The 20,818-nt window shown below is 39.8% G+C and overlaps 4 protein-coding genes across 9 annotated transcripts; 2 read left to right on the plus strand and 2 right to left on the minus strand.

The window, feature by feature from the left end:
- Positions 1–2,201: 2,201 nt before the first annotated feature.
- Positions 2,202–12,358, minus strand: rnf170 (ring finger protein 170). Of its 5 annotated transcripts, none has more exons than XM_040156780.1 (7): positions 11,806–12,358; positions 6,975–7,138; positions 6,210–6,285; positions 5,593–5,707; positions 5,279–5,352; positions 4,735–4,866; positions 2,202–4,329 (listed from the first exon to the last, which is right to left on the minus strand). In XM_040156780.1, the coding sequence occupies exons 2-7, from the start codon at positions 7,112–7,114 to the stop codon at positions 4,060–4,062; spliced, it is 807 nt and encodes a 268-aa protein (XP_040012714.1). In that variant the 5' UTR covers positions 7,115–7,138; positions 11,806–12,358; the 3' UTR covers positions 2,202–4,059. The 5 variants fall into 5 exon arrangements, with proteins under 5 accessions (XP_040012714.1, XP_040012711.1, XP_040012715.1 ...); XM_040156777.1 differs by lacking the exon at positions 11,806–12,358 and adding an exon at positions 8,253–8,497; XM_040156781.1 differs by lacking the exon at positions 11,806–12,358 and adding an exon at positions 7,934–8,154.
- gpn3 (GPN-loop GTPase 3) lies at positions 8,979–11,797 on the plus strand. Its single transcript, XM_040156776.1, has 8 exons — positions 8,979–9,140; positions 9,272–9,380; positions 9,953–10,120; positions 10,303–10,427; positions 10,571–10,686; positions 10,926–11,022; positions 11,129–11,257; positions 11,380–11,797. The coding sequence occupies exons 1-8, from the start codon at positions 9,093–9,095 to the stop codon at positions 11,443–11,445; spliced, it is 858 nt and encodes a 285-aa protein (XP_040012710.1). The 5' UTR covers positions 8,979–9,092; the 3' UTR covers positions 11,446–11,797.
- arpc3 (actin related protein 2/3 complex, subunit 3) lies at positions 11,842–15,669 on the plus strand. The gene is made up of 7 exons (XM_040156782.1): positions 11,842–11,976; positions 12,367–12,466; positions 13,167–13,243; positions 13,697–13,765; positions 14,075–14,201; positions 14,777–14,871; positions 15,401–15,669. Exons 1-7 carry the CDS (start codon positions 11,971–11,973, stop codon positions 15,461–15,463), a joined length of 537 nt encoding a protein of 178 aa, XP_040012716.1. The 5' UTR covers positions 11,842–11,970; the 3' UTR covers positions 15,464–15,669.
- Positions 15,670–15,703: 34 nt separating this feature from the next.
- Positions 15,704–19,922, minus strand: ube2g1b (ubiquitin-conjugating enzyme E2G 1b (UBC7 homolog, yeast)). Of its 2 annotated transcripts, none has more exons than XR_005709635.1 (6): positions 19,486–19,922; positions 18,890–18,992; positions 18,679–18,776; positions 17,824–18,024; positions 17,174–17,284; positions 15,704–16,959 (listed from the first exon to the last, which is right to left on the minus strand). XR_005709635.1 is itself a non-coding variant. In XM_040156783.1 (6 exons), the coding sequence occupies exons 1-5, from the start codon at positions 19,526–19,528 to the stop codon at positions 17,198–17,200; spliced, it is 510 nt and encodes a 169-aa protein (XP_040012717.1). In that variant the 5' UTR covers positions 19,529–19,920; the 3' UTR covers positions 15,705–16,959; positions 17,174–17,197. The 2 variants fall into 2 exon arrangements, 1 of the variants encoding a protein (XP_040012717.1); XM_040156783.1 differs by having other exon boundaries at positions 15,705–16,959; positions 17,846–18,024; positions 19,486–19,920.
- Between the last annotated feature and the right edge of the window lie 896 nt (positions 19,923–20,818).

The raw sequence follows: 20,818 nt of genomic DNA on the forward strand, positions 1-20,818 counted from the left end.
CCTGGGGCAGAAATGAGCTGTTAGCCATGACCATTTCAGTTTTATTTTACTTGATTGGTGCATATTATCAGACAAATGCGTAATTTATTAAATAACCACAAGGTAATTTCCAGACAGACAACCTGGGACAGTTGCCCTCTTCGCCCTGTAGGTAGTCCAGCCTCTACTACTTGTGGCAGGAATAGAGAAAGATAAGGCACTAGTGTGGGCAGTGGGTGGGCACAAATAATATATGTTCTGACAAAACTACTCATTTAATTTTCAAGGCTCTAAAATTTATCCAACCACACTTTGGTTGAAGTGGTCACAACGGGTAGACATGTACAACTGGTGACAAGGGTCATGTGTAGACACTACTTCATTTTTAAGGGTTAAACAACCAAAGAAGTTGGGAACAAATAATTTAGCGCATTCCTTCTTCTGCCCGATACTAAACACGGGTATCCTCATTTGCCACGAAAGGCAATTTTCAAGTTAGGACAAACAAAATGGCAAGCAAAAAGGCAATTAATTCCTTCTGGGAGTGCTCATCTTAGATGATGGCCAGGCCCAGCCAAAACTGAAGCAGTCCATAATATGAATAGCGATTTTCTATCCCTTTTCACTGAACAGTGTAAGAGCCAAGTTTGGGGAAATGCACTTTCTTCAGAAAGACAGAGGGGTTGTGCCCAGAGACAAGTCTCCAACATGCTTGGACAGATTTGTCTGGAGCGTCACAGGAGCAGACACACACCACCAAACTCAATAAATGGTGAATGTCATGACAAGGATCCTGACTGACAAGTAGTTACTGAATCCATCAAAGAAGATCACAGGATTGTTTCATAGCCTCAGACACATTAAGGCATTTTTCGGCTCACAACTGTTGATCCTGAGAAAGGCGGACAGAGAAAGTGGTATAAAACATATAATATAAATGACTTGGGTAGGTGTTAGCTTGTATGAGCAGAGAGTCTAATGTTGACATATTATGTTTACACATTTTGAAGTGTACGTGGAGCATGTGTAGTGTACTGTGGTGTTTTTATGTGGTAAAAACATTTTTCGAAATTCTGAAGCAGATTGTACCAAAACATTGACTGTCCCAGCCGCGGCAGTATTTTCCCACCGGGCTAAGACCCTCATCTAACCAGTACTCAGCTGTAGAACTGCAGAAGCAGTATGACACGTGCTGCTTTCATTGCCTTCAGTTTACCTACCCAAAACAAAAGGGTGGAGGTTGCCCAGACACCCTGGAGACAAAGCCGAGGAGACGCTTATCGATGAAGACAGCAAAAAAGTATGACATGGCTTGGCATGAGCCACACCTTAACCTGACATTCCAAGAGGGAACCTATGGTATTTCTAGTCATCTGGAGCTGTCAAACAGACGGAAAGAATTTTACAGTTGAGTGTCGATCTGCCATGTGAACCCCAACCCCACCCTTCTACTATTCATGAACATTAAGACCATTGCTGGCTCGGCAAATAGAGCCCCAAGAAAGCAAATGGCCTGGATATAGTTTCAGCTACCACTGGGAAGCTGCCATTTTCAGCCTGAGGGTCAGGACCCTTCCATGGACTCACTAACCTCAGGGTGCCAAGAAATGTTTAACAGGAACAGAAAAAAAAAAAACCAAACTATTTCTACAAATTTAAAATACCTACTCTTGACAGCTGTCTCTGTCTGGCTTTTTTCCCTCAAAACATGCCGAATCATTTTTGACCTCTCCTCCAATAGTCAAATAAACCAGAAAAAGGAATATCTCACTTCAGCTAAACTGGTCAACACAAGCTATGGCAGTTGGTTCATTTGCTGGGTCACAAGTCAAAAAGGTTGAGAACAAGAACTGCATTTTTACTTTGCACCAGCATAGGTTTTTAATGGAGATCATCAACTGATCCCTTCAACAGTCTGAGAGTCTACTCATTCATTTAATACCCATCTAATCCTCAAGAAAATGTTACTTTTTTCCGAATGAATATACTCATTCCAAAATATTTTCAAACTAGAATTACCACCTTGCGGTTGTATTCCTCCACCAAACAGTCAATTTGCAGTTTACATTCATGTCTGTCCAGACTCATTTAAATATGTAGTGAAGATTTTGAACGAATAAAAGTAATTGGTTTTTTTTTTGGGTGATATGGAAGTTATCACTATATTGACATGTAAGATCCCAGTGTGTATTGGTGTGTAAGTTCAATGAGAGAAACAAAAATCAGAGTAAAATTCCTTGTATGTGTTCACATGCTTGGCCAATAAAACTGATGCTGATAGAACACAAAGTTGTAGCCATGACAGTACACAGTGCTTCAAAAAAAATGGATATTGCTTCAAAGAAGCTACAAATTCTAAAACGTAGATGCCTCACACACGTGTTCAACCCAGCAGCACAGATCTATTAAATCATCTCAGTTTCAAGCTTTGCACACAAGATATGGTTCACCAATTCAGTATCAGACCAAATGTGAAATATGGTCACAATCTCCCCGTCTGTTCCCGAGTTATGGCGTTGAATAATGGCCAGAAAAGTGTTTTTGCAGAACATTATGATGTCACAGTGAACTTGACTTTTGACCTTTTACATATAAAATGTCATCACTGCATCATATTATCCTACTAGACATTTGTGTGAAATTTTGCCATAATTAACGTATGAATTCTCGAATTATGGACAAAAACGTGTTTTGTGAGGTCACAGTGACCTTTGACCACCAAAATCTGATCACTTTGTCCTTGAGTCCAAGTGAGCGTTTGTGCCAAATTTGAATAAATTCCCCCCAAGACGTTCCTGAGATATCGCGTTCACGAGAACGGGACGGACGGTTGGCGGTGCGGCTGTAAGGACGGTTAGACAACCCCGGAACATAATGCCCCCAGCCACGGCTGTCGCTGGCACGGAGGCATTAAAAATGACATGAATCACATACTGTGCAAAACGTTAACTTCATTTTTGATTAAAAATTAAATCTCAATTCATATTTTAATCAACTTACAGATTTAAAAATCTGAATATTGATGTTCTACAAACTAACTGAATAATCTGAAAAGCTTTGTGGTGTGCACGGTCCGTCAGCCGCTGACTGCGACCTGTACCAGAGACTTACATCCAGACTCATGATTATCTTTGGAGTGGCGAGGTAAACTTTGAGATGGTAAGTCAAAATTCATAGGTTGAGTGAGTTTACATTCAACGGAATCTGTAATTACTCCTTGATACCTGTGGTTTGGCTTCTTTTTATGATCAAGGTATTATTTTTTTAGCTCTTACATAAAAATCAAGCCATTATGCTTCAGACAGGCTGTCCTGTGCTTCGCCAGCTCACATGAATACATGCAGATTTCATTAGATTTGATCAACTGTTGCAGGTAAAGTACTTCGGTGATTTTCACACAAGTGTGAAAAGCTGTGTTTTTCATGTCATTATGAATATGCATAGACACCAGTTCCTTCAGTGTGGGCATCATCAGTGCAACTGACCTAACCTGCTAGAATAGCCACAGTAAGACAGTTCTTGTAACGCTCCTTTGTCTGGCAGGTTAACAATATGGACGCAGCAGGCAGCTAACTTCAGATGCATATAATTAGGACAGAACATTCAAGATACACATTATATTACAATATTGTCTCCATTGTAATGATATGCACATTAACAAAATGACTGCTTTTGGCAATGCTGTCAAAGAATTGGCTGGTAGTAATGCTAGTCATTCAGTTAGGGCTGTCCCTGACTTACTGCAGTGTCTGATTCAAAGCAGATTTCTATAACATCGTATCCTTCCACAGCCCTCCTCATGTTGTATTATTTTTGGCTTTGACCGCATTCAACCTATGAACGATTAATGATGAATTCTATATACAGAGTCAGCCTTCAGAGCTCGGTCCTCAGCTAGCTTCTCTCCAGTGACGAAGTAACATCCTGGGCTTTAGAGTGGACCCTTCTGAGATAACCAGCATTATTGATGAACTGTACTTTGAACATTTATTCAGTCTTCACATGTCCTCATCAGCTGCTGAGTTCTCGTCTTCCCGAGCCTGACATGAGCGAGCTAAGGCCTCTGTTCTGAGTGATCACCTAGCCGTTCAGTCTCTGTGTAACCACCTCTCTGTACATGATAGAGATGTACACAAAGAGAAGTAGGATTACAAAGAAATCATCCATGAATCCCAGGAGACCGAAAAGTGCCTCAGGGAGGATGTCGAGTGGCGAGGCCAGGTAGGTGATTGCACCAACTAGGCAGAGAAGAATTCGAATCCTGAACATCCAGAAGAGGCCACCCACAGAAAACATCTCCCTAAAGGCATGTCGAAGCAGGGTGGGCACATCTCGCAGCCTGTCCATATACTGCGGAGACAGAGGATAGGGAATATTATGAAAATATTTTTAGGGAACATTAGAAAAAAGTTTTCTAATTTTACTCCCCTGAATTACAATTAACTGCATAAGTCAGTATCTCATTTACATACTTGTGTCTTTTACCAGCAGTGCTGCAAAATACACGCAGTTCAGAGGGAAATTTAAAAAAAAAATTCCCTCTATGTTTTAATACTCAAAAGCATAGTAACTAATACTGTTTTTTAATATTATAATAACGTTTATGACAGAACAGCGGAAATGTCTCTTGTAGCATCTTCAGCCTATTTCTATTGCTAGTCATGAATATGTACAAGTATCAATATTGCATTAAGTAGGCCAAGCTGACCTGTAACTACTGCAGCCTAAATATGTATGTGGCTGTAGTACACTCACAGATCTCGGCTGGCCTGAGAACCTGCGGTTATAATCGTTGATGTCTCGTAAAATAAGCTGAGGTTCTGCTTCGCCATCCTGGACCCTCTGAGGAGCAGCGTGCTCATGAAATAGTGGGAAGAGCAATGTTACCTGGGAAAGGGAAAAAATTTCATTACAACACTGATGCTAAAATGAACTGTAGGGGGGGGGTCAGGGGGTATCTGATGGGGGATGAGGACTACTACCACCACTCTCATTGACACAAGTATCACTAATTCTCTTTTTCTGACTGTGATTTTGACAATAACTGACAGAAAAACAATCAATCTGAAAATGAAAGTTATTTTAGACCTAGAGACTAACATTAGCACAAGTCTTAAGAGATGAGAGTTTAGCTTAGAGCTTAGCTTTTGACAATTTATCTCTATGGATGAATTTGTGAGCGAGGGACAATAACAGGCACCAGTATGTCTAGCCAGAAAAAGAATTAATGCAATTAATGCAAAAAATAAAGGGAGCTCAGGTTAACTAAGCTACATCCAAGATGTATTACATGCCTCACCATTTGTCTGCAGATGGGGCAGTTAATAGCACCCAGCCAGGTGCCATATCTCCAGTAGGCTATAATGCAGGAGCCTATGCAGGAAAAAGACAGCAGAATGTACAAATAAAATGACTAATCACTCTTTTAAGAAATCTACTTCTGAATCATGCATTGATTAATTGGCATTTTTGCAAATCAATTCTATATTCATTCTGATTTCTGCTTATCACTTGAAGCTAAGCCCTGTCAGCATAAACCAACACCACTTCTTCATATTGGAAAAGTCTGGTTTTGCTTAGTGAGCAATACTAGGATCTGTACAATCGACGTACCACAGAAAAGGTGTCCGCAGTTGGTTTCTACAGGCAGAACGGCCTGCTGTAAACACACAGGACAAGACATGTCTGTGTAATACTGCTGCCTGTCCTCCGCCTGAAGATTTTCATCCTGACAGAAGGAAATCAAATTCATAAATATTTTTAAAAAACACGTTTGATATATGAGTCATCATAGAACAGACAATTTTGAAATTTGCATCCGCACTGAAAAATAAACCATTCACCAATCCTGCAAAATAACAAAGGGTATTACCTTATTTGCTAGCTGCAAATAAGCTTGCTTTCTTATTTAAAGCAAAGATGCAAACATAATATTACATTTAGTTCAGCTGGTGCATGAAATGGAGGATAGTTTCCAAGTTGGATTATGATTCTAAAACTTCACTGAAACTGCTGTTTTTTATGCCTTTGCAGGCATTTGAAAACAATACTGATATATACTTTGAAATATAGAAGGAATTGAACAATTCTATAAATAATAATCATCTTATTCATCTTCCAAAAAAATAATTCTAACAACTCAAACAGATTTTATGTATGTTTGTTGTTTGTATGTTGTCTATGTTACCCATATTTGGCTCAAAAGGCTGAAGTTGTATTTGCCTGCGTACCTGCTCTGTTTGGAGTTGCTGTCGGACAGCTCGAACATGCTCCTGATTCTCAGGATGAATGTTCTGCTGCTCTTGTCTGCAAAGGACAAAGGGCAGATATTTGGCATCAATATTCCTGTATACATGTAACAGCATGAAAACCTGAGTCCTGTGTTTTTGGTTATGCAAACTAACAGGATGATTTTAAAATGCAAATGTTTCATTAAGCAAAAGTTTTGGAAATCTGATGCAGAACGCTAAGCAAAATTTTAATAACTATCATTATTTGGCTATAAAGAGCCATTTTAATGTGTCAGCTTGGCTGCTCCCTGCTACATTAACAATCAAAACCCTGTTACATTATTTTAGTAAATCTGACAAAACATTTCTATCAATACACATGACAGCCATCACCACAGGCAATCGAGTGCACAAGACAGACGTGAAGCTAAGCTGCTAGTACACGCTACTTTCATGTGAATTATAGGAAGAAATACAATACCTGAGCTAGACTAATGTTTGGGTTTGCCTACAGCCAAGCTAACTGTGGAGAAAAATTAATCATTAATAATTAATCTGAGACTGAGCCAGCAGTAAAGCTTTGGTGATTAATGGAACATGCTAATTATACCAGATTAGGCAACCAGACTTGTATTAATCACCTTAAACTGAAAAGATTGCTTATTTTCAAGCTGAGTTTCTCCAAGACTTAAGGCAACTTGATGTGAAAAATGCAAAGTTTGTGAAATTACTTTACATTAATATCAGTCTGAACTGGCTGCTTACCTGCAGAGCAGAGTGAGGAGGCCTGCAAGAAAGGTGATGCTGAGCACCACAACAAATAAGACCTGGTTGCTGACGCCTTCAATGAGGGTGTCCTCATCTTGGATCAGGTAGTCCAAGTCCCCACATTGACTGTCCTCCATTGCCCACAATCATAGTCTACAACACTACACAACAAAGAGACAAAAACGAGGTCAGCACTTCATTGGACACTACTGTTTCTGATCCTTAGGTTCTTTATAGAGGGAGTAAAAGAAGATAAAATGCTGTAAATTAGTAGAACGCTGAATTATTATTATTATTATTATCTGAATATTGGTACATGTCCTTTAAAGGTACCAGGGCCCAGCGTGATAGCTTAAAATGATGTTTAAAAAATAATCTACCATTGTTAATTACAATTTAAATCACTGACTCTACCAGATACTACACCAAATAACACATTTGGATTTTTCACTGAACTAATGATACAAAACAAAGCTCGCTGTGTCGAACATACCAAAACAATGATGCCTTAACTTATATCTGCTCGTGTCCTCAGGAAGTGTCAAGGTCTGTCATTTAGTTAGTTACCAGAAAATTTAAATGTTTCAGCAGACTTAAGGTATTAACCAAAGTTGCATTTTCAGCATTCGGATACAAACTTAGAATTGTTTAAGACTTGTTTTACATGAACTAACTACAACATTACTGAGTCTTGAAGTCTTATCGCTAGCACATCGACCAAACTAGCAAACACTGCTGCACAATCAACGTCAGTCAAATTTCCAAGAACACTTGTCAGCCAATCTAGTACCAAAATACAAAACGTCTAAAAAGCTGTTGGTGTTCACTATCCTGACATTATCAGTCTGCCATCAGCTTACAGTTAAGTTTTACTGCTCTCCACACAGCTAGCCAAGTTTAGCGTTAGCCTTGACTCGCTAATAATGTGCGGAAATTCATTTCTGAATACTGCTGACGTTGATGGCTATCGATGTGTCGTTTCGCCTTCAGCAGCCCCTCCGCCGTTGGACAGCAGTTCGGGTTATGAAACGCAGATAAAAGACAGACGGCTGGTCTACCGACTCCGAGCTCAACCGGGCCGTTACCGCTCCTAAAACATAAACAGAGCTACGCTTTTGCCGTTTGGCCAAGAACGTCTTGGGTCTGGCTGCTGCGTTTAGTCACAGTATGACACAAGGGCGCAATCGAGCTCATAGAGTCTATGTAATCTAACGTAACTAACCAGCTACATAGCGATCCATCGCAATGCAAGATCGGTCATAACAAATTACCTACCCATAGTAAGTTCACCTTTCTCTAAAGGCTTGACTTGTCAACTCCATTCATCCCCCCCGAGACAGTTTCTTCGCAGCAATGACAGAGCCTCTGTCACAGTGTCACGCTGTGAGCGAGTAGCAGTAGAGCTGATTTCTCGTTAGTTTCTTTTGCATCAGCTTTTGGTTCTGTTTCAATGTTATATTTCAGTCTTCTTCTTCTTCTTCTTATTATTCTTATTCGTCTTCTTCTTCTTCGTCTTCTTCTTCTTCTGGGATTGTCAATTTAGACGCTTACAGGTGTACTGCCATACTCCAAGGATAGTTGCTGGTTAGTATTTCTCAAAAAAAAAAAAAAAATAGTAAAGTAAAATAAAATGTATTGAGATCAAAATATGACAGTCCTCCAAGCAGTGCATTCATTTAAATATTACATCCCCTGTGGTTTAGAAAACATGTTGGGCTATCGCAGAACCACAACATTTTCATGACCCTGTTTCATGTTTTAATATAATCTACAGCAGTGCCACGGCCTCATTCCACTTATTTAGCTACACCACTACTGATCCCTGAGCCACAGATGAACCTTTTGGGTCAGAGGCTTTCGATCTCCCCCTCAAAGCTTTCAAAGCAGCAGCTGAATCGGAACACAAGACCGACACACCAATCAACCCCCTTTCCCCGTGTTCATTTCCCGCTCTGGTCAGTAGGGGGTAGTAGTAGAACTTACAACGGGGTGTGACTTTCCCTTGAAACAAGAAGAAGAAGAAGAACTAGGGCATCCGTTTATAAAATATAGCTAGCTACGATTTGCGAATAGAGCGTCTCTATTCTACCACAGCACCTTTTAATTGAGGCAAAAATGCCTCGTTATGCGCAGCTGGTGATGGGCCCGGCGGGCAGCGGTAAGGTACGTTATCAGTCATTCACATAAACTTGCTGAAATGCCTTGTTATGCTGTTCGGCTAAACGCAATGCTAAGGCATGGGGCTATTCTGTATTCCACATAAACCCAGTTCAAGTGACATCTGCCTTTTCCAGAGTACCTACTGCTCCACCATGGTCCAGCATTCAGAGAGCCTAAACCGCTCAGTTCAGGTGGTCAATCTGGACCCAGCAGCTGAGCACTTTGACTACCCTGTCATGGCAGGTGAATATAGCCGTTTTTTTTCTTCACGAAAGGATAATTACAGTTAATTACAAGGAGTTGGTCGTATATAACCCAAAACAGAAGGGCTACTTCACAAAGACACAAGTAAGACAAGGCAAAAAGCAGAGATTCAAATAGTTTGTCATGGCATGCTTATATTGGATTGAAATTGTGTTTTAGGTGTACTTTAAAACACTCCAGTGCTGAAATTTGGTTTGCTATTAGTAGATAGGTAGTTGGATGGATAGATAGATTAGTTAGTTCACATACAGTATAACAACACACTAAACTAGGACAGTTAAAAATCTAAAAATATGAAATTGTTTAAATCAATACATCATAATATATATATAGCAGAGAAAAACAATATCTTAAGAAGTGAGAGTTGGATAATCACAATTGAGACTTGGGAGTGTGCATACGTAATGTATTTGCTACAGTGCAGCGATAAAGACATCGGTTCCTTCTGTATATGTTTCTATGGCTACAGGGGAGAGGGATAAAATGTTAGCAAGAGAAATGGTTTGATCTGCAAGACCCATGTGACAGCTTGATTGTTTCTGTGTCCTCAGACATCCGTGAGCTCATCCAGGTGGATGACGTGATGGAGGACGATTCTCTCAGATTCGGCCCCAACGGAGGCCTGGTCTTCTGCATGGAGTACTTCGCCAACAACTTCGACTGGCTGGAGGAAAGCCTGGGTCACATAGAAGATGACTACATATTGTTTGACTGCCCAGGTAAACGTCCTGGCGGAGGCAGTGGCCAGTGCAAGGGCGGCTGAGGGTATACACGCTTCTCTTTGTGCTGAAGTGTTGTGAGGAGTTGAAGGGGAGAGGTTTGATGGGTGCTGAGAGGGGAGGGCATCTGCTCTGTCAACACACAGTGTGGAATACTTTTGACAAGTGGCTTGTTTTTGCAGGTCAGATTGAACTTTATACACACCTCCCTGTAATGAGGCAGCTGGTGGAGCAGCTCCAGCAGTGGGAGTTTCGCGTGTGTGGGGTCTTTCTGGTTGACTCCCAGTTCATGGTGGAGTCTTTTAAGGTAATCTCTCAAGTATTTTCATCTGTTTATTTTATTTCACCTCTTTTTTTCCTATACAAACCTTATTTCTGCAATGAACTGCACTTACTGTAGCAATGAGAGTAAACCCAAAGTCGCACATCTTCCCTCTTCCCTAACTACAGTTCATCTCAGGAGTCATGGCTGCCCTGAGTGCCATGGTGTCTTTAGAGATTCCTCAAGTAAACATAATGACAAAAATGGACCTGCTCAGCCCCAAAGCCAAGAAAGAAATTGAAAAGTAAGTTTCATATGAGTACAGTACAACAATGTTATGTGTGTTCAGGTCACTTGAAACCCGCAGCAATGACTCCCATTTATGTTGGTACTATGACACAAGTAAAAAAAGGATTATATTGACTTAAAAGTTAGTGTCACTGATAGTGTCTGAAGTTAGCCTATTAAAGAGATTGATTGCACATAAAATAGGGTTTTCATCTGGGAGCAGCATTCATCATGGTTTTCCTTCTTTTTCACTAGGTATCTGGACCCAGATATGTACTCAATGATGGAAGATAACTCAGATACCATCAGAAGCACAAAGTTCAAGAAGCTGACTAAAGCCATCTGTGGTCTGGTAAGTGAGGCAACTAATTTGACAATGCGTTTAGTTATGAATCAGAATTTAGATTTTTTTTTTTTTTTTTTTTATAATGAGACCGTCTCTCTGCCTGTGTGCCCAGATTGATGACTACAGTATGGTAAGATTCCTGCCTTTTGACCGCACAGATGAGGAAGGTATTAACATAGTACTGCAAAACATCGACTTCTCTATACAGTATGGAGAGGACCTGGAGTTCAAGGAGCCAAAGGTGAAGAAACTTACAAAAACAAAACACAACACATACTTTAACAACAAGGTGTAATACTTTGCATTTGGCCATTATTTTCTTTATATTAACTTTGTTTTAATCTCATCCTATCCTTTCTACAGGAGGTTGAGGAAGAGCCTGCTAACCTAAATTACGATGAAATTTTTCAAGGCAAAGTGGACAGCTGAAGAGCAATGTGACTACAGAGCTGCTGCAAAAAAGAGACTCTACGTGAGACCGAAAACAAATCAGAGGCTGGTGAAAAACCAAAAGATGTATTATATCAAGCCCAAGTGAAGAATGGAATGTGACTGCAAGGACACTGAGAAAAGGACGTGTGGAAAAAGACTGACTCTGAAGATCATCAATACCTTGTGTCATATATGTTTAAAGGGTTTTGTTTTTGTCAGCCACTTTGGTTACTCAAGAACTATGTGATTTAAATCCATTCAAGATTCATTATATTAGGACAATGCTGAAGTTTAAAGAGTTGTTATCAAATACATTTATATTTTTAAATAAAATATTCCACAAAACGTACAACTTGCCTGCAGTTGTGAAGAGCTGGTTGTGTGCGTGTGTGTTGGCGCCCTCATGTGGTCGCAGCGCTACATGACATGTTGCCACTTCCTGTAAAGCTGAAGGGTGGGACAGGCGGAAGCAGCGTCCTGCGGTGCTAGTATTTTCCTCTCACCGATAATTTATCACTCAACATGCCGGTGAGTAAAACTTTCACGATAATTCACAAGCAGAAACTTCTATCGTGCGGTTTAGAGCAGAAACACCTACACAGAAACTCCAGTGGGTGACCCAAGGCCCTCCGAGTTAACGCTAGCTCTGATGACGAGTCTCCTTAGCATAGTTGGCTAGCCACGTTAGCATTTGCTCTAAATTTAATGATGCTGGAAATGTCAAAAATAATAAATTCGCCGCCGTAACCCGACTGCTTATGCTTCTTAGTTTTGTGTCTATAAAATAAATTGTTTGTAGTGGTGATAGCGTTGGTGTTACAACAGCGGTGCCGATCGCGGAGGTGCAATTATGCTACCTGACAGAAATGTTCCCTAGTAAATTATACGTGACTGCAACTTCTTTTCTCTCTGTTAAAGGCGTATCACTCAAACCTGATGGTCCCCGAAACCAGGCTGGTGGGGAACATGGCCCTGCTCCCCCTCAAAACTCAGTTTAAAGGACCAGCCAGAGGAGACGGTAAGGGCTGCATGGTGATTTTTAACTTAGCCCACAGTGGAGCCAACCCCTCTTGACCACAGAAACACATACGTTATGTTTAACGTTAAATGGCAGACTCACTTGCTTAATTCGGTTTTGAGCAGGGTTTTTTTTTTTTTTTGTTATTACACGTTGCTCAGTTCCTGGTACACGTTCACTTCCATATATGGCCCGAAGAGTGCATCATCAAGTCGAACCTCTTCAGTGATTTCTTGTGACACTAAGTTTCCAGCTTTTCGTTGCTTGTAAAGCTTGGAAGTGAGTGTTTATCCATCTCAGATTGTGTAGAATTTTTTGGAGCATTGTATATGTCATCTAAACATCTAATGAAGTATTACATAGTGGGGGTCATGATTTGATATATTTTCAACATAGCAAAAATAACCAGCACCAGAATATGCTACTTTCCAAGTTATTTAAACCTCATCATTGTAAATGTATAATATTTGATACAAGCAATGGGGTTTGATTACTTGGAGTGGTTTCCCAGCTGCATTTAGATCACAAATCAAATGTAAAGCTTTACATCGTAACAAAAAAAATATGGGGTGACCAAAACAGGAAATAACTCTTTGTATAGATAAACATAATTTCACAACATGTAGTATATTTTTGAATTCATCCTATGCATTGAATGGAGAGTATCGTATTTATTGATATATATTGTTTTTCATTTCAGGCGTAGAGTCAGACATCATTGATGAGGCTATCTACTACTTCAAAGCCAATGTTTTCTTTAAGAACTATGAAATCAAGGTAAGAAATTTACTGTCACTTGTACTGGCAGCTTGCATTTATACCTCATCTGCGGTGACCAAAGTATTTAAAGAAAGTGAACGTTTGTGTGTATAAAACTTAAAAGAACTTAGGTGCCTGTAGACATTGAACTGAGCGAAATCTAACAAAAACAAGAAACACAAATAAGTGTGCAGTTTTTTGATAGTTAAGATATTAGCATGAGGAACAAGTATGTAGCTCACTACTGTGCTTGTTCCTGTGTGTTTTCTCTTCCGCATCTCTTTTTTTTTTTTTTGAGTTGTGAAGCGGTTTTGCACTTCAATCATCCACATGTCCCGGCTTGCTTCGTCCCATTCCCTTCAGTACTGCATAGTTGCTCAGGATTTCAACTATGCAACCTTTTACCACTCAGACCTGGCTGGAGATGTATAAATCAAAAATAACTAATGCATGTGTATTTGTTTCTTTCAGAATGAGGCAGATAGGACGCTGATCTATGTCACACTCTACATTTCTGAATGCCTAAAAAGGCTACAGAAGGTAAGATGCGTATTTGTTCATGTAATAGAGTTTGCAGAGGTGGATGTTTGCACTTTATACCGGCTTCATGCAAATCATAATATGTGTAACAACAGATCAACCAAAGGCTCAGGACCCTCAAAGGGCTCACTAAATGGATTTTAGGGAGCCATTAAATGATAAGTAGAATGTGAATTGTTTTTCCTCACGTACAAGGTGAAGGAACCAGCAGCTTGAATGCCTGTTGAAATTGATGTTAGTAAAACAGATGAGCTAAAGTTTGTTAAGTGATCTCAACCTCTGCATTGGCATATGTTTGACTCTTCACAGTGCAGCTCCAGGAGTCAGGGAGAGAAGGAGATGTACACTCTGGGCATCACTAACTTTCCCATTCCTGGAGAACCTGGCTTCCCTCTTAATGCTATGTACGTCAAACCTACAAACAAGCAGGAGGAAGGTAAGAACCAGCACCATAAACTAGGTCTGATATGTGTTGGGCTGCTTGAGTTGGTTTACCAAGAATAAAAAGAAGACAAAACAAAAAAGCAAGCGTCTTGCTAACTTGGACATTTCACATTATTTCTGCTGACTATTAGCAATGAATCACTGAGGTCCATTTATGCTGTTTCACTACCCTGAAGTCTGAATTAGCGCCAGTTTCCTTGTACCCTTCTTATATTTCAGCTAATTCCTAGCCTAGTAATACCAAGCCAAAAATAGCAACACTGAATAGGGCCCCCATCAGCTTTAAGGATCTGAGACTAGAAGTGCTCTTTCATGCTTGTTTGGTGCCCCTCAGCTTCGGTGTTTACTGGCTTCTTTTTTTCTGTAAAGTTAAGAAAATATTAAGGGTAGGCGGTGTCTATTTAGGCAGTGCCTAAGGTTCTCTTTCCCACTCATTACATAGCAGTAATGAATGACAATTTGCATCTGTGTGACTTTCCATACAATAGTGTCTACTGTTAAACAGTACTTGATGATGATAGTGGTTTTTATAATACCGGCTCTGCAACGTTTTTTTTTTTTTTTTAGAGACTATGAGGGCGTACCTCCAGCAGATCCGCCAGGAAACTGGCCTAAGGCTATGTGATCGTGTGTTTGACCCCCAGACCGACAAACCCAGCAAGGTGAGTCCAGCATCTCCAAAACATCACCACCACAGCTTTATATCCACATAGCTCTTGCACCAGATAAATGCCGATTCTGACCTGGTTTCAGAACTTGACAAGTCATGTAAAGTGGTCACACCAGCCCTGATCCACATTTCCTGTGTTAAAGTGTAATTGTCAGGGCTGATGTAACCTTTGTTCAGAATGTAACTACTGAGTTAACTGCATCCAGTGTGGTTTAAGTTGTAATATAAAACAAGGCTTGTTTCCTTGAGAAGAGGAAATTAGAGAAAATTGAACTACAGCTACTTCCCAAGGTTCAGCAATTTAAATTTGGTTTGCTGTTTAAACTAAACCGAAAATTGTGTATCAACATATTGAGTACAGGTACTAGCAGTATATTTGCACTAAAACAATCTGTATCCCATTGTCACTAATGAGCTTTGTAGTCCCTAGGATGTTCATTATTTTTTTTTCTTTTTCTTGCCACAGGTAGTTTGAGTGCCATAGCATCAGACTTTTCTAAACATAGTTTTGTTTCTTTCAGTGGTGGGTGTGCTTTGTCAAGAAGCAGTTCATGAACAAAAGTCTGTCAGCTCCTGGACAGTGAACAACTCAGGACCCACAGTTTCTATTGTATACCTGCAACATGGATGGATTTTTTTGGGGGGGGGGGATGGGGTGGGAGGGGTCTGCTTTTGTGTTGCTAAAAGATGATTTTATACTCTTTGAGTTCAAGGATATATCTTTGCCGTCTGGATGTTGATCATATTGAGCTGGTGCTTAATTCAATAAAGCGATCATGAAGATTGGAAAGTAATGTGCTCCTGTGTTTTGTATTCATTTAATCTTTATTATCGGTAGCTCTGAAAGAATTTGTATTTCGGTGAGATGCACACACATCAGCTTGAGAATGAAGACCAACTTTTATATTATAGCGGTACAAACATTTCACCAAATCAATCAATGTCCACATTGAGCTTTATTACTTGTTTTCACAATCTAACATTCATTGACCTCAAAAGTGGGTAAAGCTGCATACCCATTACTCAAACGATGTCCTTATTAGGCATAAAATGTTATTACTTCTCTTCAGCCCTGATGAGTCAGTTGATCAGGAGGTCATTTAATGGGTAGTATTTGAAGTGCCACTTAACTATGACAACACTACCTCTCCTTAGGAAAGATGGATGCATTTTCTCTGAACGTGTTCAATTACAAGGACAAATAGTTAATATTTACATAGGTAAAAATGTAGCATGTTCATTACAAAATATATTTATTGGTGTGTTCTCTTTGGTTTCTCCACAATGTTCTCTTTTTTTCTGCCTTCAAAACAAAGCCCTCAGATGCAGTCCTTATTGAAAATAGGTTTCCTTCCATTGCAGTCACAGTTAAGGCAGCGCTGGATGATAAGCTTCCCCCTCAGGGAAAGAAGAAACACTCTCTGCGGAACTCTTAGAATTTGCAGGAAAGGAAAGCCAGTGTCTTCATCTCCATCTCTTTAATGACTGCAAACACTCCAAAACTGCATAATTGATTATTAAACAATAGACTGAATGGCTCAGTGTGGCAGGTTGAAAATAAAAAGAAAAGCATCCAAAACAGACAATATCCATCTTAAAATAGTCTAAATAAATAGGTACATACAAAGTAAACCAAGTTTGGAAATGGTGCATCTATCAGAGGGGGTATTTTTTCCCAAAAGGTATGCACAAAAGAAAAAAAAAAAAAGAACGAACATGTATAATTCATCTTCCTGTGAGTGAAATACTGATTTTTGAACAGAGACTGCCTTGTCCAACTGAGCAGGGAAAACAAAAGTAAAATGGGAACATTTGGCAGCATGAATGTCACTGCCATTCAACATTATTCAAAAAAAAAAAAAAAAACAAACTGCAAAGCAGTTGATGCAATATTAGTAGAGAACTCTGTGACTGCTCAAAAGAAGCGCAGCTGATGGTACTAAATTATTCATGGGTTTATAAACTTTTTTCCTGTGAGTCTCTTCTTTGGGTGACTATTTGATGCTGATAAAATTGTGCCCCATGGTCATCTAGCTGACTGAGGTGTAACCAGTTGTCAAATCCTCAGTGTAGTTCCAACCTAAAACAAAATGTACATCTCAGGTTAGTTCTTAATTGTTTGAAAACGTGTACAACTACAGCACAATTACTTATATGGCTTTACAAGGACAGATGTCAACTTAATGCAATGCAACAGTAACTTCTCAGATATCAATCATTTCTTCACAGGTTCAAAATACATCTCACCGTGAGGGATTATAGCTTGATGAATCCTGCCAGGTGGTTGTACTTACTGTGTTGATGACCAGAGTGAGGCTTTAGTCAAAAGCCATCTCTTGACTCCTTCGCACACATCTGGCCACCTTTTTCTTAAAAACTCCAGTAGGATCCTCCCTCCACTCTTTCTGCAGGGTATGACATACACAAAAACTCAATTTCATAAGCGCCACCCTTCGTCTTGTGCTTCATTTCTTCCTACTTCTTGGCCCCACATTTTACAAAAAAAGTTCCAAGCACAGCTGACTGACAGATGTTTACTAAATTTCAAACATGAGTGTGAGCTATCTCCTTTTTTTTCTCTCTAGGCAGCACGTCTGAATAAAGAGATAAGCCCTTTTAACCCAACCAAAACTCAGCTTGGCCTTGACAAGCAATGATTTGCCCTTGGGGGGGGACCCAAGTCACTCAGCCTACTTGTTTGGATTTCCATTAGAAAAGCTGGAATAAACTGAGGGGTGTATTTTTAACTTTTTTTTTTGTACCTTTTAGATACGTTTTACCCATTTTCATGCTTACACACAGATTAGGAAAAAAAAAAAACTCATTGTTTCCTGTGGCTCTACAGATTTAACTCTGTTTAAACAAAGACATAAAAGAGGACTCAGGCTCAAATTAAAGACTGGTGCACATGTATCACTGTTAAAAAAAGCATCTGCAAACTAACCCCAGCTTGAGCAGGCACTTACAGCTGCATCCACATTGGCAGGAGAGTCTCCATTGGGGTCTGCCAACATGGATATAACACTGATCATTATGGTCTCCACTGTATGGATTGGCAGCCAACGCTCCTCAGGCTTCTCGTAGCCGTACTTGTCCTCGCCAGGTTCATGTAGGATAGAGATGCAAACATCGCCATTTTTTGCCACTGGGAGAAAAAAAAAGTATACACAAAGATTACTGACAAGTTTGCACTTCAGCACAAGATAAGATCTTATACTACAGCTTCACACTTGTTCAAAAGTTGCAAGGGTCAATCCTAGTACAGTTAATGGAGCAGCCAGCTGAGAGACTCTGAAAACCTTGTCAAAACTTGACTTCTGATATTACTAGGTGCAAACTAATGTACTTGCAGCAACTAGTTGCAACTTTTTCATTTTATTAAAATGCCATTACAGGAATTTATGGCCACTACCCCATTTCAGAATAAGTTAAACAGGATTAAAGGATTAGTTATTTCTTAAGCCATTTATTATATATGCTTGCAATTTCAAGATATCAAACAGAGACCAAACCTGTAAATGTTAAGATAACGTAAACTTCTTTTGCAATGGAAAAAAATCAACGTATAAGTGATTGTTGTAGCCATTATCAACTATTTTTAAAAATAAAATATGTTCATAAAAGCTCTGTAGTAGAATGCTTATTTAAGATGATATCTGAAGCAATATTTACACATTTAATGACGTATTTTTTTGTTTTTTTTTACCTATTGCAAAAAAAAAAAAAAAAATCACATTTATTTAACATTATTTGGTTGATACAGATTAGAGATACGGTGGCCTGGGATGTTTGTTCTCACCATTTGGATGCCAGATTTCTGTGATGAACTTCATCTTGGGAGGCCTCAAAGGATAGTCACGGGGAAAGGTTAAGGTGGCTTTGAAGAAACCTCCTTCACTGCAAATGAGAGAGGGGATTGTGTTAAGATTTACACTGGGGATTTGGGCGAATGTACAGCTCGTATATCACAATAAGTGACTGTAAGTTATTTGGTGAATAATTTCACTCACAATAATGTGTCCTGAGGTCCTATGACAACCACCTCCCATTGATAGATGTCATCATCATCTACGAGACCTGCAGAAAACCCTTCCACTGGGTTCTTGTTGAGTTCTGCATGGTGAGATGCGATCAGTCAGAGCTCTTTAGCAAGCAGTTTGAAATTTAGATTTTGTCAAGCGTTTTGCCATGTCGACATGGGGTGTAAAAGTACTCGTACCCCGGGAACAAACTCAACAAAAATGACTGACAACACAAGTAACCGTGGTGTACATCGAGGGGAAACACGCACATGCACAGTGTGTTGATTTCGAAACACCTTCAGTAGTTATTGAGAAACATTAGCTATCCCTACAGCCATATCTCGGCTAACAGCTGTCTGTAACACGCTATCTGTACACGTGCATTTAAACTTTGTTGTCACTGTTATCGCTACGTAAAAACCAAAGAACAAACAAACAAACAAACAAAAAAACGTAGGCTAGACAAATACAGCAACAGCCAGATGAGACGCAGCTGTTGCTCCCCTGTGTTTGAAAAAAATAGGATCAAATATGCAATAACTTAAGCCATAAATTTAGTAACAACAGTTAGCTTGCTAACTTACCTGCTAGTTGTTTACGCAGTAACAACGAGGACTGTTCCGTCATTTTATAGTTATATCTTTTCAACTCCGTTACTTGTATTAACTAACGCCAACTACCTTTCGGTTAAATGAAACATCGGACAAAGAAGGTAAAGAGCACCGTCCACGTTTTCTCCTCTGTCTCTCTGCCTGCTAATACCAACAACATGAGTCAAGAAAGAAGACTTATGTCAGAGGAAAGGAGGGGTTGTTTTTGCCCTCGACCTAACCTCTCAGGCAAACCCTGCTTCCAGGCAGCGTACTGTCCCCAGTAAGGTCCGCTAATTAAATAAGATTTAAGAGCAGTGCATGGGCCATGGCTGAGATATGGAGCCTTTAAGCTTGGCAAAAGAGCTGTTATCTGTAGCTCACAAAGACAAGGAATGGTTGCCTGTAAGACTTTACCCAGGGCCTACCGATGTTCCATGCCACATGACCTCTTCTTGTTCGTGTGGCTATGCAGCAGTCTGTGCCCCAATTGGCACATTACTGCCTCAAGCTGTTTGCAATGAATACTGCACATTTCCTCTTTACATTGTAGACCTTGCATCCAGAGCATAAGCATCCAGTCTTACAGTGTTGAAGAAAATACAACATTATAAGACCAAAACTATGTGGACAGCCATGTTCACATACTTTGAGGTTCTTTTGGTCTGCCTCTGGGAAATACAGGGATGGTTTTCCCACTTCACCCTACCACTGGAGGACATCAATGGCAGGCGATGACATCTGTATTTTTTCTGAGGATTCAGCAACTGTTGGAAAACCTACCATGGTGAGTACTTTACAGGCTTATACTCGGTATATATTTAAATTTGACTACTTTACGGTCAGTAGATCTTCATGTCTGTAAATTAAATTTACAGAAAATATATTGATCAGAAAACTGAATATATCAAATGCAATCATAATCGAAATAGCAGAAAAATTCTTTCTAAAGCACAGCCTGCACATAGCTCTGACCTCAGCACCATCCATCTTGTTTGGGATTACTTAAAATTCCAATTACAACACAGGCCCTATCATCCAACATCAGTGCCTAACTTCACTGATTGTCCTGTGGCTGCATGGGAGCAAATTCCGGCATACTGCCCAGAGTTTTGGAACGAGAGACCTATATTTTAAGCATGATGAATCATCTTTGCAATCACAGTCGTTTATGCCTTTCAATCTGGACTAAACTCTATAAAAACACAAAGTGTCCTTTACTGAAATAATGGCATACCCTAGTCTCCAGCTTCAGCTGCCTCTGCCACGTCCTTCTGTCCTTTTTCTCCCTCCTCCGTAATAGCAAAGCAAAAACAGAAATTTAGAA

Source organism: Xiphias gladius, chromosome 20 (assembly GCF_016859285.1).
Source record: "Xiphias gladius isolate SHS-SW01 ecotype Sanya breed wild chromosome 20, ASM1685928v1, whole genome shotgun sequence".
Classification (NCBI taxonomy): Eukaryota; Metazoa; Chordata; class Actinopteri; order Istiophoriformes; family Xiphiidae; genus Xiphias; species Xiphias gladius.

Coding starts and splice junctions, on each gene's coding strand:
- rnf170 (XM_040156780.1), bottom strand. CDS start 7,114: ATGGAGGACAGTCAATGTGGGGACTTGGACTACCTGATCCAAGATGAG. Junction 5,353..5,592: donor CTGCGGACACCTTTTCTGTG/GTACGTCGATTG, acceptor TTTCCTGCATAG/GCTCCTGCATTATAGCCTAC. Junction 4,867..5,278: donor GCCCCATCTGCAGACAAATG/GTGAGGCATGTA, acceptor TCCCTTTCCCAG/GTAACATTGCTCTTCCCACT.
- gpn3 (XM_040156776.1), top strand. CDS start 9,093: ATGCCTCGTTATGCGCAGCTGGTGATGGGCCCGGCGGGCAGCGGTAAG. Junction 9,141..9,271: donor GCCCGGCGGGCAGCGGTAAG/GTACGTTATCAG, acceptor TGCCTTTTCCAG/AGTACCTACTGCTCCACCAT. Junction 10,687..10,925: donor GCCAAGAAAGAAATTGAAAA/GTAAGTTTCATA, acceptor CTTTTTCACTAG/GTATCTGGACCCAGATATGT.
- ube2g1b (XM_040156783.1), bottom strand. CDS start 19,528: ATGACGGAACAGTCCTCGTTGTTACTGCGTAAACAACTAGCAG. Junction 18,993..19,485: donor ACTGCGTAAACAACTAGCAG/GTAAGTTAGCAA, acceptor CTCACCATGCAG/AACTCAACAAGAACCCAGTG. Junction 18,777..18,889: donor GGACCTCAGGACACATTATT/GTGAGTGAAATT, acceptor TCTCATTTGCAG/TGAAGGAGGTTTCTTCAAAG.
- arpc3 (XM_040156782.1), top strand. Junction 13,244..13,696: donor TTAAGAACTATGAAATCAAG/GTAAGAAATTTA, acceptor TGTTTCTTTCAG/AATGAGGCAGATAGGACGCT. Junction 14,872..15,400: donor AGACCGACAAACCCAGCAAG/GTGAGTCCAGCA, acceptor TGTTTCTTTCAG/TGGTGGGTGTGCTTTGTCAA.